The sequence below is a fragment of the Aythya ferina genome (assembly GCF_964211825.1).
Source record: "Aythya ferina genome assembly, chromosome: 2".
Lineage (NCBI taxonomy): Eukaryota > Metazoa > Chordata > Aves > Anseriformes > Anatidae > Aythya > Aythya ferina.
Window position 1 is genome coordinate 67,162,758 of NC_140297.1, and position 15,514 is coordinate 67,178,271.

General features: G+C 37.4%; 1 protein-coding gene and 1 long non-coding RNA gene across 5 annotated transcripts in view; one reads left to right on the forward strand and one right to left on the reverse strand.

The window, feature by feature from the left end:
- Positions 1-15,514, reverse strand: part of UBP1 (upstream binding protein 1) — a 38,927-nt gene that overhangs the window by 14,618 nt on the left and 8,795 nt on the right. For 3 of the 4 annotated variants that reach the window (XM_084511574.1, XM_084511573.1, XM_084511576.1), the window contains 7 exons: positions 15,018-15,169; positions 7,918-7,994; positions 5,135-5,240; positions 4,433-4,539; positions 2,643-2,795; positions 2,379-2,489; positions 1,722-1,829 (listed from right to left, as the gene is read on the reverse strand). In XM_084511574.1, the coding sequence (XP_084367700.1) occupies positions 1,722-1,829; positions 2,379-2,489; positions 2,643-2,795; positions 4,433-4,539; positions 5,135-5,240; positions 7,918-7,994; positions 15,018-15,169 (814 nt within the window). The remainder of the gene's footprint in view (positions 1-1,721; positions 1,830-2,378; positions 2,490-2,642; positions 2,796-4,432; positions 4,540-5,134; positions 5,241-7,917; positions 7,995-15,017; positions 15,170-15,514) is intronic. The other variant, XM_084511575.1, reaches the window with a different exon arrangement.
- Positions 8,007-13,148, forward strand: LOC311432968. Its single transcript, XR_014690454.1, has 2 exons — positions 8,007-11,184; positions 11,269-13,148. It is a non-coding gene; the product is annotated as an uncharacterized lncRNA (long non-coding RNA).

Consider the following 15,514-nt stretch of genomic DNA (forward strand, 5'->3'; position numbering starts at 1 on the left):
CTCCTTTAAGGTACCTGTAGAGAGCAATAAGGTCGCCCCTGAGCTGCCTTTTCTCCAGGCTGAACAAACCCAGCTCCCTCAGCCATTCCTCGCAGGACTTGTTCTCCAGGCCCCTCACCAGCTTCGTCACCCTGCTCTGGACACACTCGAGCACCTCGATGTCCTTCTTGTAGCGAGGGGCCCAAAACTGAACACAGTACTCGAGGTGCAGCCTCACCAGAGCCGAGTACAGGGGGACGATCACTTCCCTAGACCTGCTGACCACACTGCTTCTGATACAAGCCAGGATGCTGTTGGCCTTCTTGGCCACCTGAGCACACTGCTGGCTCATATTCAGCCGACTAATTTTGATAAAGCATTACATGACCCACAAACGAAGTAAGCTTTCCAATTCTCTTGACACTGGCAAGGCTTAAGCTGTGCTCAGTTTTAGGTACCATGGAGCAAAAATGACATGGAACATGGCACAGCATACAGAGCAGAAAAAAGATGCTTGATCACAGGCATCATCACAAAATACTACTGGAAGTGGGGGGAGACATTAAGAAAATCAGGGTGCTCAAAGCTTAAGAGAAGCAAAGCCTTAAGGAAGATGACTATTCTGTAAATGCAGGAAGTGAAGGAATACACTCTTTATATTCATCACAAGTCCAGTACTAGCTGCCCTAGCTCAATTTTTCTTCACTGTGATTAATGTAACACTTTAACTTCGTATTTCAAGAGTTTTGTACAGAGGTTGTTAAGAAGTTTAGACAACTTTCAAGAATTGTTTGGCTATAGTTTGTCTTAATTGCGACAACTGATACGTCACAACTCTGTAAAGTACCTTCTATCCTTCCTATAAGCAATAATTATTTCAATGAAGTACTTACAACAAGAAGAGATGAAAGCAAGGGAGGAAAGAAAAGAGTAAAAATCTCTCCAAGGAGCAGGATCAAGAAATGCTTCAGACTTTCTTTAGAAGCAGAAGTGCTAAAATCCTGTTTTCTCCTGTCTATACCTCTCCCCACCACCTCGGGCCATCTGCATGCCTGCGCTGCCAAAGAATCCTAAAGGTGCATCTTAAAAGATAGAAAACAACAAAACAAAACAACACCCACAGCCAAGAATACTAGCAGGTAAATTCCAGACAGCTCTTTGCTTACAGTAGTTCTGGGAAGGGGGTGGGAGGGAATCCCCCAAGGAACCCATATTACTTAATACTGCTCCCCACCCCAGGGTTAGTGCACACACACAGTGACTGACTGCTCTGAACTGCATTAAACCTGCTTGGAGCACAAGATGTAGATGGCAAAAGGAAAAATTGGTAAAAATCTGCAACACTGCATGTCATTTTAAAAATAATGATGTACATGGAAACTTAGATCAAATGTAAACAGAAATAAGGGACAAAACATTTTGACTAAATTTCGCTGTTCTTATTTCCACTAATTACATACATACAGGAAAGCAAAAAGCTATTTCACTTAAAAGTTGCATAAACTGAAAGCTCTTTACTTTTGAAAGTCACACAGTCTCTCTGCAACAATTTATCTTAAGTGTTAGATTTAGGAAGGATTCCTTTGCTAAAAACCAACATGGAGCAATTGGTATACATAACAGTGAATAAAATTAAGGCACAGCAATCAAAATATTTTTACTTTATATAACGGAAGTTTCTCCTATATCTAACACTGCACAAGGTATCTTGCACAATGAAAAGATAAGCAGAAGTCCCTTACACTGCCTCGCTTTGCCAGAGAATCACCGTAGTCTGCTGGCAAAGTCCGCTTGCTGGACTTTTTCTGCTCATGTTCAACTGCATCTTCAATTATAGGCTCAAGCCTCATCTGGACAAACACCAAAGATTTGGATCAATTTCTTTTCATTATACAGCGAGGAAAGATCTAAAATCCTTTTCAAAACTTCTGAAATCTTTAGAAAACTCTATAGAACTCACTGGTGTTTAAATAAAAAGAAAATGCAAAAACCTATTGAGGCTCTGGCCTTATATTACATAATCTACAAAAAAAAAAAAAACAAAAAAAAACCACCACAGTCTGAAGCTCAAACTTAGCAGATAATTAAATTCTAGATTCCCCCTCCCCTTTTTTTAAAAAGGCTTTTCAGCTGCAAGCTTTTTAGATCTGTACCAAAAGACTTGCTCTAGGATTCAATGCAGTCACTCATATAGTGTTCGTTCTTAAGAGTGTGTTAATACAAGCATCTATAATCTAAATGAAGTTTACTAAACAGAATCTTTAAATTTAATGTTGCTGTCCATTGGACAAGTTTGTCAAATAAAGAGCCTATCTTTGTGTAGAACTCCTTCTTCCCCAACCTTTCCAATACTGTATCTATATATTTTCTCCTCAGCAGATACAATTCTTTTTTGTTACCTCTGTGAGAATTGTGGTGTCATATGAAGGCTGATACTTTTCTTTTTCGTGTGCAGTTCGTTTTTCCATCTTTTCTCTGTCTGTTTTCTGTTTCCTGTCTGCTCCTTTTGGCTAAAAATGAACAGTTACATGAATAAAAAAGTGGGTGTAAAACAGCTTTATAACTGAAATCTGATCACAGAAGTCAAGCAGTAACATAAAGATGTCTCCCATCTTTATGAGAGCTTCTGAGAGACTTATTAAGTATCTGTTTTCTACTGTTACCTTAAAAACTTTAATTTGACAGCTGGCTGAATGCAGATGGTCTGTATATTCTCCATTTTCTGTCTGTTTAAATGTGTCAACCTGAATCCTAAAAGGAACTCCTTTCTCTCCTCCGTGTTTACGAGGGGTAAATTCAGTGCTGATACAATGTACCTGAAAAAATAAGCACACAAATAAAACCCTCAAAAGTGTCCTATACATGAATTTCACTAGGTGTTAGCAACAGCAAGTACATTTTTAAGGACAAGTAACATGACCCAGCCTATCTGAGGACCAAGCTGCATGACTATCTTTTTTTCCTGCCCATTTGCAAATGAAGCCAAAAACATTATACTTGAGCTGGCAGGGAAGAAGGGAAACAAGTGTGTGACTGAAATTGCTCCAAAAACCAGAAGGCATTATAGATTCTTATTAAATGAGAAATTGTAAGCTGTCACATTAGATCTTAAGAAAAATGTATGCGCATGACAACTGTATCTACCATGAATATAACAAAAACTTTTCAACATACTATTGTCAAAGACGTTATACCTACAGTAAATTTGAGTTACTTGTAATAAATGCTACGAGAACTACAGAAGGTCCCTGACTGGAAGAGTTTTTCATCTCACGTGAACACAAGGTATTTTCAAATATGCCCAACTTCCAGTAAAAGTCAACAGATTTTTAACCAGTATATAATTGCCTGAAATGCTTTTGAAACTACATCAGCCTAAAGACTGCATTTATCAGCTAGAAATAACCCTAAAACATACATAATGAAAAAATCAGTGCAACCGCAAGAGCTATAATGAATCTCACTGGACAGTGCTCCTGATTTTTTGGTTGCTTCTGGAATATTAGGCAAGTTAAACACCATGGACAGAAGCATACCTTACACTGCTAAAGACCATGTGCAGTACTATTCTGCTTTCTGTGGCCTTCAAAAACAGAGAACCACAGATTGGAAACTGAAGCATAGCCAGGGCAGCTAATTGCTATGCTGCAATTATACTTGCATAATCAGAACCAATTTATCTCACACTTCTTCACAAAACACTATGTTTTAGTAATCATATAACTGTCAACAGAAAAAATGTCTTTGATTGCACCAGATCAAAGTTAATTTATTGACAATGCTGCATTTAACCTATGGCAGCCTCAGTAAGAAAAATTGCTACCTCAAACTCTATACTATTTCTCCATAATAAAAACAAGTCTGATACAAAAGTAGGCTAAAAATTTGAATGCAAAACTAAACACTCTAAACAAATTCCAAGGAAAGCACCTTCAATTGTCCTGAATATCAAATCAAAAAAATAAACAGCAAAAATCCTACTACGAGGAAGCCTACTGATATAAGAAACTTATCTGAACGTTTAAAGACCTATTTGTAGCACATTAACATTTTGTATCCTCAAGCCAAGCTTCTGTTGAAGCTCATCAATAGGACAGTGGGTCTCCCAACTAAAATAATGCGATAGTGACAGTTATTTAGGATAAATGAATTTTAATACTCCATATAACTAAATATTTTTACCATGAAATCTTTCTTCAAAAAGCTTTTTGAAAACCTTTTGTTTCTAAAAGCTGCTTTTATAAGATCAAATTAAGTTGAAAAACCTAACATGGAACCCTTACAGATTAGTTGCTATGAACCTGTGTTTCTTAAAAAGCTGGTATTTAATGACTATCTCACAAACAACAAACAAGAAACTTACATACACAAATATGCAACTTATGCAAATATACTGTTGTTTGTGACCTGTAAGGCACCAAACACAGACATCCAGTCAAGTAAAGTTTCAAACCTGAATAAAAGCAGATGTACATTTTGTTGGATCCCACAAAAATTCAACTGCATTGAGCTGGCTTGGATTTGTCTTGATATCAATGACTCCAACAGACATTGGAATATCTGTATTAAAATAAGTAGTATATATTTTAAAATTATAATATTCCAAGAAAATACTAGAAATACATTGTAATACAAGGTTACCATGAGCACATGCGATTAAGGGAGAAAATGTGGGCTTTGCCAGCTTAAACATAAACAGTTTCTCAGGACTGATCTGAAGAATCTTAGTAGACTTAACATACAAAGTGCTCAACGTTTGGGAGCTCCTCCCCTGCCAGCCTGCCCACCCATCCACCTACAGCTTATGCACCAAATACTATAAAGTAATGCAAAATAAAGAAACCATATTGGAGCCATTTCCACAGTCTGCTTTTATCTGTGTTCTCCTAATAACTGTAATATTTAGGAATCAAAATTACAAAGAGTACTAAATGTATAAAGTTGCAGAATTGCAATCTTACCTCTGCAACACTTAAAGGTTTTAAAAGAATATGAAAGTGGTAAGAACATTTTTGTTTGAAATACATTAAGACAAAGTGGCACACAGAAAACTGGTCTGCGTTTTTTTCATCAGTGCTAGCAGAAATACGACCATGTTCAATTTAAATGTGGGTATTTAATCTAATATAACTCCAACAGATAGAAACAATTATACCTAAGTCAAGAAGTCTGTCCCCAGGGCGGTTCCATTTCCATCCTTCTAGCTGCTGGTGTTCTGTATATTGCAACCTTCTATCATGGAACACAACTCTTATAATACTCTAATGAAGAAGAAAACAATGATGAGCCACAACATTACTACTAGAAATAGCCTGAAGATAGACCACTAAAGCACTCTGAAACAGCCATACTGCTAACAAATAGGTATTAACAAAAACAACAACAAAACAGTTCACAACCATCAGTATCCCTAAGTATTCTAGAATACAGAAATAAAACTGAACAGCAGGAAAACTTGGTAAAAGTGCAAAAAAAAATTTACATCTTATTGCATATTCTAAGGTCACTATAAGTTATGCACAGCAAACAGAGCAACACTGACAGCACAGTATCAATTCTGTATGCTACATACACTTGTTTTAGAAAACTTGTTTAGAAAGCAAAAGCCTTCATTTATTCTGAAAAGGGGTGAATACAGTTTGACCATTTTTTAATGGGCAATTTTGTGAAATACTGCAGAAAGTTTTAAGAAATTAATAAAAAAATCTTCCTAGTACTTACAAACGTATTTACAATAAATCTATTATTTTAGTTAATAGCAAGGAATAATAAACAACTTCCAAACTATTTGAGCTTTTCTACCTAAAATATTCGTTTAAAGATACTAGGATTTGATTAACTTTAATCAGCTAGAAGCAATTATCCAGCAATACCTATTTTTGTGACCAGTTCTGCTACAACTGTGCTCTTAACCATATTAAATAAATTTCTGTTCTGCTGTATGAATGCATATACAAAGAAATTTGTTGCACAGAAGAAAAAATATATATGTTGTATTTATGAATTAATACTGAATGAACAAAACTTAGACAAATTTTTTGAAGTATTTTCTTTCATTTCTACGGTCATATTAATAGTGGACAAAATTGGTAAAAACAAAACCAAATGTACAACTTTTAAATGAAGTGCCTCTTCTTCACGATACATTTCCTTAGTTTTATTTTAAAGGTAACAAAGTGCATATGCATACACACAAACACACTGCCCCTTTTTCACTGCACTGTTTGACAGCTATGAAGCTTCAAAGTATCTGGAGCCACTTTCACCACCATGAAATGTCTTCTTTGTTCAAGTTCTGGGATTCCAGTATTTAAGTTTCCTAAGTGAAAGTTTTTTTTTTCTTCTGATGCAGCACCACAACACCTTGCTGTAAGAAAGTTTCCTTTTTTCAACTCTTACATTGCTTTGTCCCATTCTACCTACCAAATGATTCATAACTAATGTATGAACCTATCATATGGCAGCAGACTGATTCTCCAAAGCTATATGGAAATAGCACCTAAGGGGGCAAAATATGCAGCAGGCTTATTACATCAAGTCAAAATGCCAGGCTGTAAAGTTTTAATTGTAGAGCTCACAAATCCCAACTTTATGCTTTTGCTTAGAACTTCTTGAAATTATCTCTGAACAAGCATCCCACAGACAAGTAAGAGCAAAGCATAGGACTACACAAGCCAGCCAAATTTCACCAATGATATAGACCAAAGCTGACAGGTAAAGACTCAGTCTCCCACAGACACACCATTCTGATGTAATTTTGCAGTACCACTGTCAAAGTAACTTTATTGAAAAGATGTTTCCTTCCTCCCCCAATAAAAAACACGAATACGATTCTTTTTTTTTTTTTTTTTTTTTTTGGAAAATTTGATAAAAGTTGTCAGATGCTTAAGAGAAAAATCCTATCTCCCCCACCCCCCCCACAGTAATTATTTTAATAATTTGTACCATGAATTGGACATTTTTCACTGTGCCTCAATTCTTATACTTTGTGCAATACCTCTGATTCACAGTATCCTTCTGATAATATTAAAGCATAAGGAAACAAATATGGATTAAGTACAGGAGTTTAGCTACAGGACAAACTGTTCATTGAGCAGCAGAATTAGAGAGGTCCATGGAGTTCCTATGAATTAATCTCCTACATGTCAATATCTCACTGTTCCAAAAACCACAGGTTGGGCTACGTGCATTTTCCATTACATGTATTAATAAACATGCTCACTACGCTTCTTCTTTCTGAGTTACCCTCTAGCTTCCTTCCACACTTCCTAATGAACTGGAAAAAGAGATGGCTCAGAAGACATTGGATACAAGTCTACAGACAAGTAGGTATCAAGCCTAACATGGAAAAAAAAAAAAAAAAAAAGCTGCCTTCACTACACACAAGCACTCTATGCACTGGATTTTTTTCTTTTAATACTACTGGTCAACAGTCACTCAACAAGTAGCTAGCGTTGGCAGAAAAAATAAAAAACAAAAAACAAACACAATCATAAAATATACAGCCTCTGTATTGGATTTATCTACCCTAACTTCAGATATTCATGAGTTCAACACTGTTACCACAGTCTCGTTTTACTGCGCAGAAACACACAGGTACATTTAGTGGAGATTCATCTCACCTTAAAGCAGATCAGACTGCACACTGCACAAAGACTAAATGAAGTGATACCTCACCTTCAGTTATTTAAAGATACATGAAATGAACTCATTCATAAAAGGGGAAATGCATACATATATAATCTTGTAATTTGTAGTAAACCTGAAACCAAAACCCAACAAAACTAAGCACTAGGATCTTCTGTGCCTACTTTTATTGATCAGATCAGCTAGTCCATCACGTTCCATGAGTCAGTGTACAATAAAAGGTTAAATACTGCTCTCTACATATGCAATCAGTAGAGGTTTGTTAGTAACACTATCTGGAGAACTTCTCACCTTCACCAGTTTTCCATTGATTTCTGGTATGTCTCCAGCTTTCCGATTATCTAGCATCCGTATTTCATAGGACTGACCTATAAAGAAAAAAAATTTGTATGAACAGAACAGTCAGATCACAAAGCCATTTTGTGTTTAATTCAACTAAATTAGCCTCTGGTTCATATATGGTACACAAGAATATCAGTACCTGAAAGTTCACGCCTGAACTTGAACCTGAAGGTTCACTTTACAGCACAGGAATTGGTGCAACAACAATTTTTTTTTGATTCATATCAAACTACAGATATTTCCAAAGCTTAAGCATTTCATTTTACATTCAGTGCAAGTATTTTTTTTCTGGTGCGTTCCTGGTTTTGTTTTTCTTTCCCCCAAAAAAAAGTACACCATAAAAGCTGAATTCTGTCATTTTTGAAATTGATGAAAGGCAACATACTGAGAACCACAGCCTAGTCTTCTGAAACAATGTTGAATGCATGAAGTGAGTTTTTATACTCTTCATACAAAACATACTGTTCTCCCATGTTTAATTTTGTCCATGTACTTGTTACCTTTGTATGATCTTTAGGCTTTGTATGATTTCAGAAATAAGCATTTAGCATAAGAGCTTGTTACCAATTATTTCATATGAGTGAACCCATTTTTCTAGTCAATATGACAAACTGTTGTGTTTAAAACAGAGAAGGCTAGAATGTATCTTAACTACAGTGACTTTTTCTTCCAATGTGCGCAGCACATATTCATTTGCAAATCATGCTTCCCTTACTAAAAATAAAGGATAAAATAATACTTCAAGAGATTCACTGAGATCACGTGCGGTACATGCATTGCCTTCTGTATTACCCTCCAAACAGTCTTTACATTCTATTATTTCCTACATTTAGAAGATATTTATTGGCCTGCCCTACAAGGTAAAGAATCAGCTGTTTTTCCTCTGCGAATAAGCAAATGATTTCTTCAACTCCTTTCACAGCTCCATCAATTGGTGTCACCTACAACCACAACGCAGGGGCTTTTGGTTTTGCTGTAACACACTTAGCCCATTTATGTACCTACACTATATACCTGCAGGCATTTTTTACTCCAGCAACATTTGAATATTGGTAACATAAATCTATATAAAAATTAAATGTACCTAGTGCAGCTGAGCAAAGCATCAGATTATTTCAACTCTTATATTTATAAGGACTATTTTTTCCTATTATCAAGATTTATTCAATTACCGGTGTTATTTTATTCACATGGAAATATAACACATGCAAGCCCGTCTGAGTGTATACATAGCATATGGATTTTTTAAATTCAGCACTACTAATAAAATTCCTGCAAAACTTTCTCTGTTCTCCTCCACCATTGTTTTGAAAGGGCGAGAAAGAAAAAATCAACCGGATCACTTGCTCTAGAAGTGTTGCTAACCTTTCTCTTTTGTAAAATTTTAGGTACAAAATGGCATTAAGGAAGATTTGATGAAGGCAATAATCAAGGAATATGAGAGGCTCAAAAATGCAAAAATGGTATTAGTGAGTTTTTGAGACAAAGGAAAAGATACATTCCATTCTGGAGTTTTGGACACATAGCTGATTTTGAAGTATGAAAAGCAGTACAGCACTGATTATTCTAGTCATTTCAGTGCTGAGCACTCTGCTCTTTCCTCAAAAGTAGTCACAGGAACAATATAACACAGGGCACTAGGAAGTTTAACTGCTGAAGTTTAACACTGGAACTGTGGTAGTACCCTCTTTCACAAAAATAACATAATCACAGAATAGTTAAGGTTGAAAGAGACCTCCGGAGGTCATCTGGTCCAACCTTTCTGTTCAAGCAGGGACACCTAGAGCTGGTTGCCCAGGACCAAGTCCAAACAACTTTTAAATTACCTCCATAGATGGGGACTCTATAACCTCTCTGGGCGACCTGTGCCAGTGCCCCGTTATCCACAATGTAAAGAGGAGCTTCCCAACATTCAAAGGGAACCTGTGTTTCAGTTTGTGCCCACTGCTTCTTGTCCTGTCACTAGCCAAAACTGAAAATAGCCCAGCTTCATTCTCTTTGCACCCTCCCTTGAAGCATCTGTACATAAGACCCCTCTGAGCCTTCTCTTCTCTCAGCTCCCTCGGCTTTTCTTCAGAGAGCTGCTCCAGTCCCTCCATCATCTTTGTGGTCCTTCTCTGGACTCTTTCCAGTATGTACATATCTCTCTTGCACAGGGGAACCCATAAAAGGACAAAGAACTTCCAGTCTGGCCTCACTCATGCTGAGTAGAGAGGAAAGGATCACCTCCCGTGACCTGCTGACAATACTTTGCCTAATGAAGACCACGACACCATTTGCCACTTTTGTTACAAGAACACCTTGCTGGCTGTTGTTCAATTTGGTGCCTGCCAGGGCCCCCAAGTCTTTTTCTGTCAAGCTCCTTTCCAGTTGGGTGGCCCTCAGCATGTACTGGTGCACGAAGTTGTTCCCCCCCACAGGTGCAGGACTTGACACTTGTGCTTGTTGAACTTCTGAAGGTTGCTGTCAGCCTGTTTTTCCAGCCTGACGAGATGCCTCTGGATGGCAGCATGATCTTCTGGTATATCAGCCACTCCTCCCAGTTTGTGTCACCTGAAAACCCACTGAGGGTGAACTCTGCCCCAGCATCCAAGTCATTAATGAAGATGTTAGACAGGAATGGACCCAATATTGGCCATGTCTTCTATTTCCACGTCTTATGTCATCAGGGCCCCTGTCCTTCATTTTTTTCTGTTTTCTCTAGTCTTCCTTTTGCCACATACAGCAGCTCTTCTTGTTGCCTTTGTCATTACTGCCCAGACTGAATTCCAGCTGGGATTAAGCTTTCCTCAACTTCATCCCTGCATGCTCAGACAGCGTCTCTGTATTCCTCCTAGGTTACCCGTTCCTGTTCCCACCTGCTGTATACTTCCTTTTCATGTTTGAGTTTGGCCAGGAGCTCCTTGTTCATCCATGCAGGCCTCCTGGCCTTTTTGCCTGACTTCCTGCATGTTGGGATTGACTGCTATTGAGGTGGGAGGTAATGACCCTTGCACATTAACTGGCTTTCTTGACCCCCTGTTTCCTCCAAGGCCTTATCCCATGGAACTCTACCAAGACGATCCTTGAAGAGGCCCAACTCTGCTCTTCTGAAGTCCAGTGATGTGATCTTGCTTTCTACTCTGCTCCTCTCAGGATCCTGAACTCCACCATCCCAGGGTCACTGCAGCCAAGTTTACCTTCAACCTTGGCATCCTCAACAAGCCCTTCCTTATTGTGAGTATGAGCTCTTAGCTGAGCACCTCCCCTTACTAGCTTGTCTGTCACTTGTATCACTAAGTTGTTATTGATGTTCTCCAGGAACCTCCTGGATTGTTATGCCCTGCTGTGCCCTCAAGCAGAAAGATACCAGGTTGGTTGAAGTCCCTCATGAGGATCCAGGCCTGTGAACATAAGACTACTTCTGGGTGCTACAGAGGGCCTCATCTACTTGTTCCTCCTGCTCAGGTGGCCTGTAGCAGGCACTCACTACAATGTCTGATGTTTATCCTTATCCATAAACTCTCAGGTGGCTCATCACCTGTCCCCATTCTTCAGGCATTCCAGTTATTCCTCCACATAAATGGAAACAGCATCTTCTCACCTCTCTGCCCTGTCTTTCCTAAAGAGTGTGTATCGTTGCATTACAAGCCATCCTACCCTGTCTCTGTGATCCCAACAGGATCATAGCCCTAAAATTGCACAAAGATTTCTAATCCATCACATCTGCTGCACGCATTAGTGCCCATGCACTTCAGAAAGGCATCCTACCATGCCAATTTTCCAGAAAGGGTTTGGGGTTTCCCCATAACTGTGCTTTGTAAACATTTCCTTTCTCCATGCAGATACTGGAGAAATACTGCAAATACCCTGTTTATGACAGCCTTGTTTTGTTCATTTTTTTGTTCCCTTTTACTCACATCACTCCAGGCACTTTGCTCATCAACACTGTACATCACTCCCTCACAGAGCTGCTTGTAACTTTCCCTCTCCCATCATTCCTAGCTAGAGCTCTCCTTACCTACACACTTCCCCTTTAACAACAATTCTCTTCCACGCCACTCCAGCTCTTTGAGGATACACACATCTAGCATAACAGCAGCCAGCTTAGAATACTGACCTAACACCTACAAAACATATTCTCCACAGACTCATTTAACAAGTCTTAGTTAATAAGAACCCTGCAAACCCCTGAGCAACCACCCATCATCACTCCAAGATCTGAACTTCTAGAATCAGCTTTAACTGAAAACCTAATCGCTTAAAATATTCTATTTTTAGCTATTCTATTATTAGCTATTCCAATTAAAATTCTTACTGGCAGAGGGTAAAATCAGAGCTTACCTAAGTATTCCGTTAGGAAATGTCTTATCTTAACAGACAGGGCAAACATTCCCTTTGCCTCTGGAATTCCCAATCAGAATACACTAAGACAACTGCTGATGAAGTTGAAGAGGCTATCAGGTCTCTATGGTACTCCTCCTACTCACAATCCTCTTGAAAATGATTTAAGCAAGAGACTGTCTGATAATGGGGCTGAACTAGAAAACAGAAAAGTGAGGTGACCAGGATTAAAATCACTCCTTTTCTAGATGATTTAATCCAACTTATTACACTGACATCTGTATCAGTATAACTCGGAGTAATGTAAACTACAAAATATGACCAGAACTATTCAGATCCCTATTTCACACTGAAGTCAGTGTGAAAGATATAATCTCTCAAAACTATCCCATGATTAATATTTTAGTACTTAGGGCTTGTACTAACAGCTAAGAGAGAAACTGTTAGAAAAAAAAAAAACAAAAACAATCTAGGCAGCAGAAGTATTTGTCTTTCTATCTGAAGTATTGGCACAAAAGAGAAGTTGGATAAGTGTTTGTTTCCGAATTTATTTTGAAAAAGGATATACCGATGCCTTTATTTTTCAACATCACAAGAAGTTACCTAGGACACTGAAAAACAGCAAAAGAACTTTGCAAAAGAAACCTTTATATTAGAAGAGATTTTCAAGGCCTGATGAAACAATTACAGTTATTTCAGACAGCGCTACTTAAATAGCAAGCTCTTCTCAGAAGCCAGATAACACCTTTTTTAAAAAAAACAAACAAATAAAAAAGATTCATCAGCTTGCCATCTTGTGCTGGTTCTGCAGCAGACTGAGCTGACCTTGAAGCTCTGTGTTTGGTCAGGGAGGTTGGATCCTGACACTGAAAGAAACAAAAGATATCTCTACAGATACAAAACTTGAAAGTTTTGTAAATAGTGCAAAGCATCTTGCTGGTCCAGCATAGTGCTGCAATTGCACTGTTTTTTCCTAAATGGAGGATGCAGGGTACAAGAAGTGACAAAAAATAAGGTAAACCTGACTAAACAAATTGCAATCATAAGGTTTGCAACAAAATATTAACAGCCTAACAAACTTACAATCCTCTCATTAGGAGACAAATCAAGTAATGTTTAAAGCATATTTAGATGGATTGGCTGCTACAAGATGAAGCACTTGGCAACTTTATTCACGTGGAAAGCTCACAATAATTCCTTGTCACCATCAAATTACATACAATCCTGCCTTCATAGATTTAAGGGGCCCAGTACACAGTTCAACATTTTCAGGCACTAGTAATGCATCATCAGACATTCACACTACTAGTAGTAACATTTCAACTTGAGCAAAAAGGCTATATTATCAAAAATACACAGGTAAAATACACACATTCTGTAATCTAGTTAAGCAATTGAGTTAAATCTCACCAAAACTAGTGAAAATTCACCACTACATATTTTAACCTGTCCTCTTAAACTGCATAATAAGGCTGTACACTGCTCAGAGAACTACAGAAGAACTAAAAGATTAATTGCAGCAAAATGTAACAGGATAGGAGGTATAAGTTTTGTATGAATAGTAATAATAATAATAATAGTAATAGTAATAATAGTAATAGTAATAGTAGTAATAATAATAATAATAATAATAATAATAATAATAATAATAATAAAAACTGTGCTGCAGAACTTCTAATTATAGTGCTGTCTATTAAGAGATTTTTGGGTCCAAGTACACAAAGAAAAGAAAAAGCAAAACCAAAAACATAGAAACAGTGAACCTACAGCATTAGAGCTGGGGTAGGTAGGGAAGAGTATACAGAGCCCATCAGTATAGTCCATAAAATGTGAAAAAAATGTGAAATGAATCAGAGTTGAGTTCAAAACACTAGCTGACTCAGCTTAGGACTTCAGTGCAAGGAAATTTCCAGAGGCAAGGGAGGTATTATCGTATAGCAATGGCTACATTCAGATTATTTTATTCAGCAGTCAGGGCTATCTGTAGAAGAAACATTTTTCATGCAAGTCAGCCACAGGCTAAGAGGGAAAAAAAAAAAAAAGAGTAAAACTCACATGAGATATTTATCTGCTTAATTCTGATAAATGTATACAGACAAAAGCATAATACACATGAACAGCAAAGGTAACCACAAAGGTACATGCACTTGCATTTTTTTTTTTTTTTCAAACATGAGACTGTTCTGGGCAGGCATCCACAGCTAATTTGAGAGAGATCACAATGGCCTCTGTTACACAAAACTTTTTGTTTAGGAATTGACATATGAGCATTTACTGTGACTTTTGAGGGCGTTTGAGTGGAAAAAACATCAGAAAAACACGATATGCAAATGTCATCCAATTAATTTATTATTATTTAAGTTTAAACAGGAATGCAAAATTGGTTCTGTGTTTTAAGTAATTATTACTACCTGAAGTTTTTGTGTTGTGTTACCTAGGTTTGAGAAGTCGTATACTCCTAAAAATAAGTTATGTTTGTTTGATTTTACTGAGGGGCTGGGGAGAAGAGGATGAAGCAGGGAAGACACAGAACATAAAAAAATGAAACAGCCTATATGAACAGAATAATGATCAACTATAGCTATGAATGTGCTACATGGACAAAACAAGATGAGTAAACAAGATATCCAAACTCATTTTTTCAAGATATGAAACAAACCTAGTTTTAAGATTTGTATCATAAGCTGCTTTCACTGTAGCTATTCCTGCAACATACGCATACCAACCTTGATTCAAGTATGTAAGAGTTTCATCATATAATTTTACTGCTGGAGATGTCGCAGCACACATAACATACTGGAAGGGTGGATGTTTGGTCTCATTTTCTGGAGGAAGGCTGGAATCCTCCTGTTTGAAAATAGGCAGTGCCAAAACATCACTGAAAAGAAAAAAGAAATAACTCTGTGAGACCGTTGGCCCTGCTTTGCCTGAAGTTAAAAAAAAAAAAAAAAAAAAAAAAAAAGTGACTTACCTTCTTCTAATGTTTTAGGTTAGAACACATAAACAATGCTCTATGATCTAAGTAGACAATAAATACAGTTGTGCTGAGCCTCTGAAAGTTTTATCTTTAGTTCCTGTCTCCACTGTAAAAAAGTTTATTTCTAACTTTTCACCTGTCTATACATGCAAGCTTGCCTGACGTACACATAGTTGAGAGCAATGCATGTACTTTCTCCTTTGAAATATTTTCCCTGAAGTAAATTATACTGAAAATTCTTCTCCC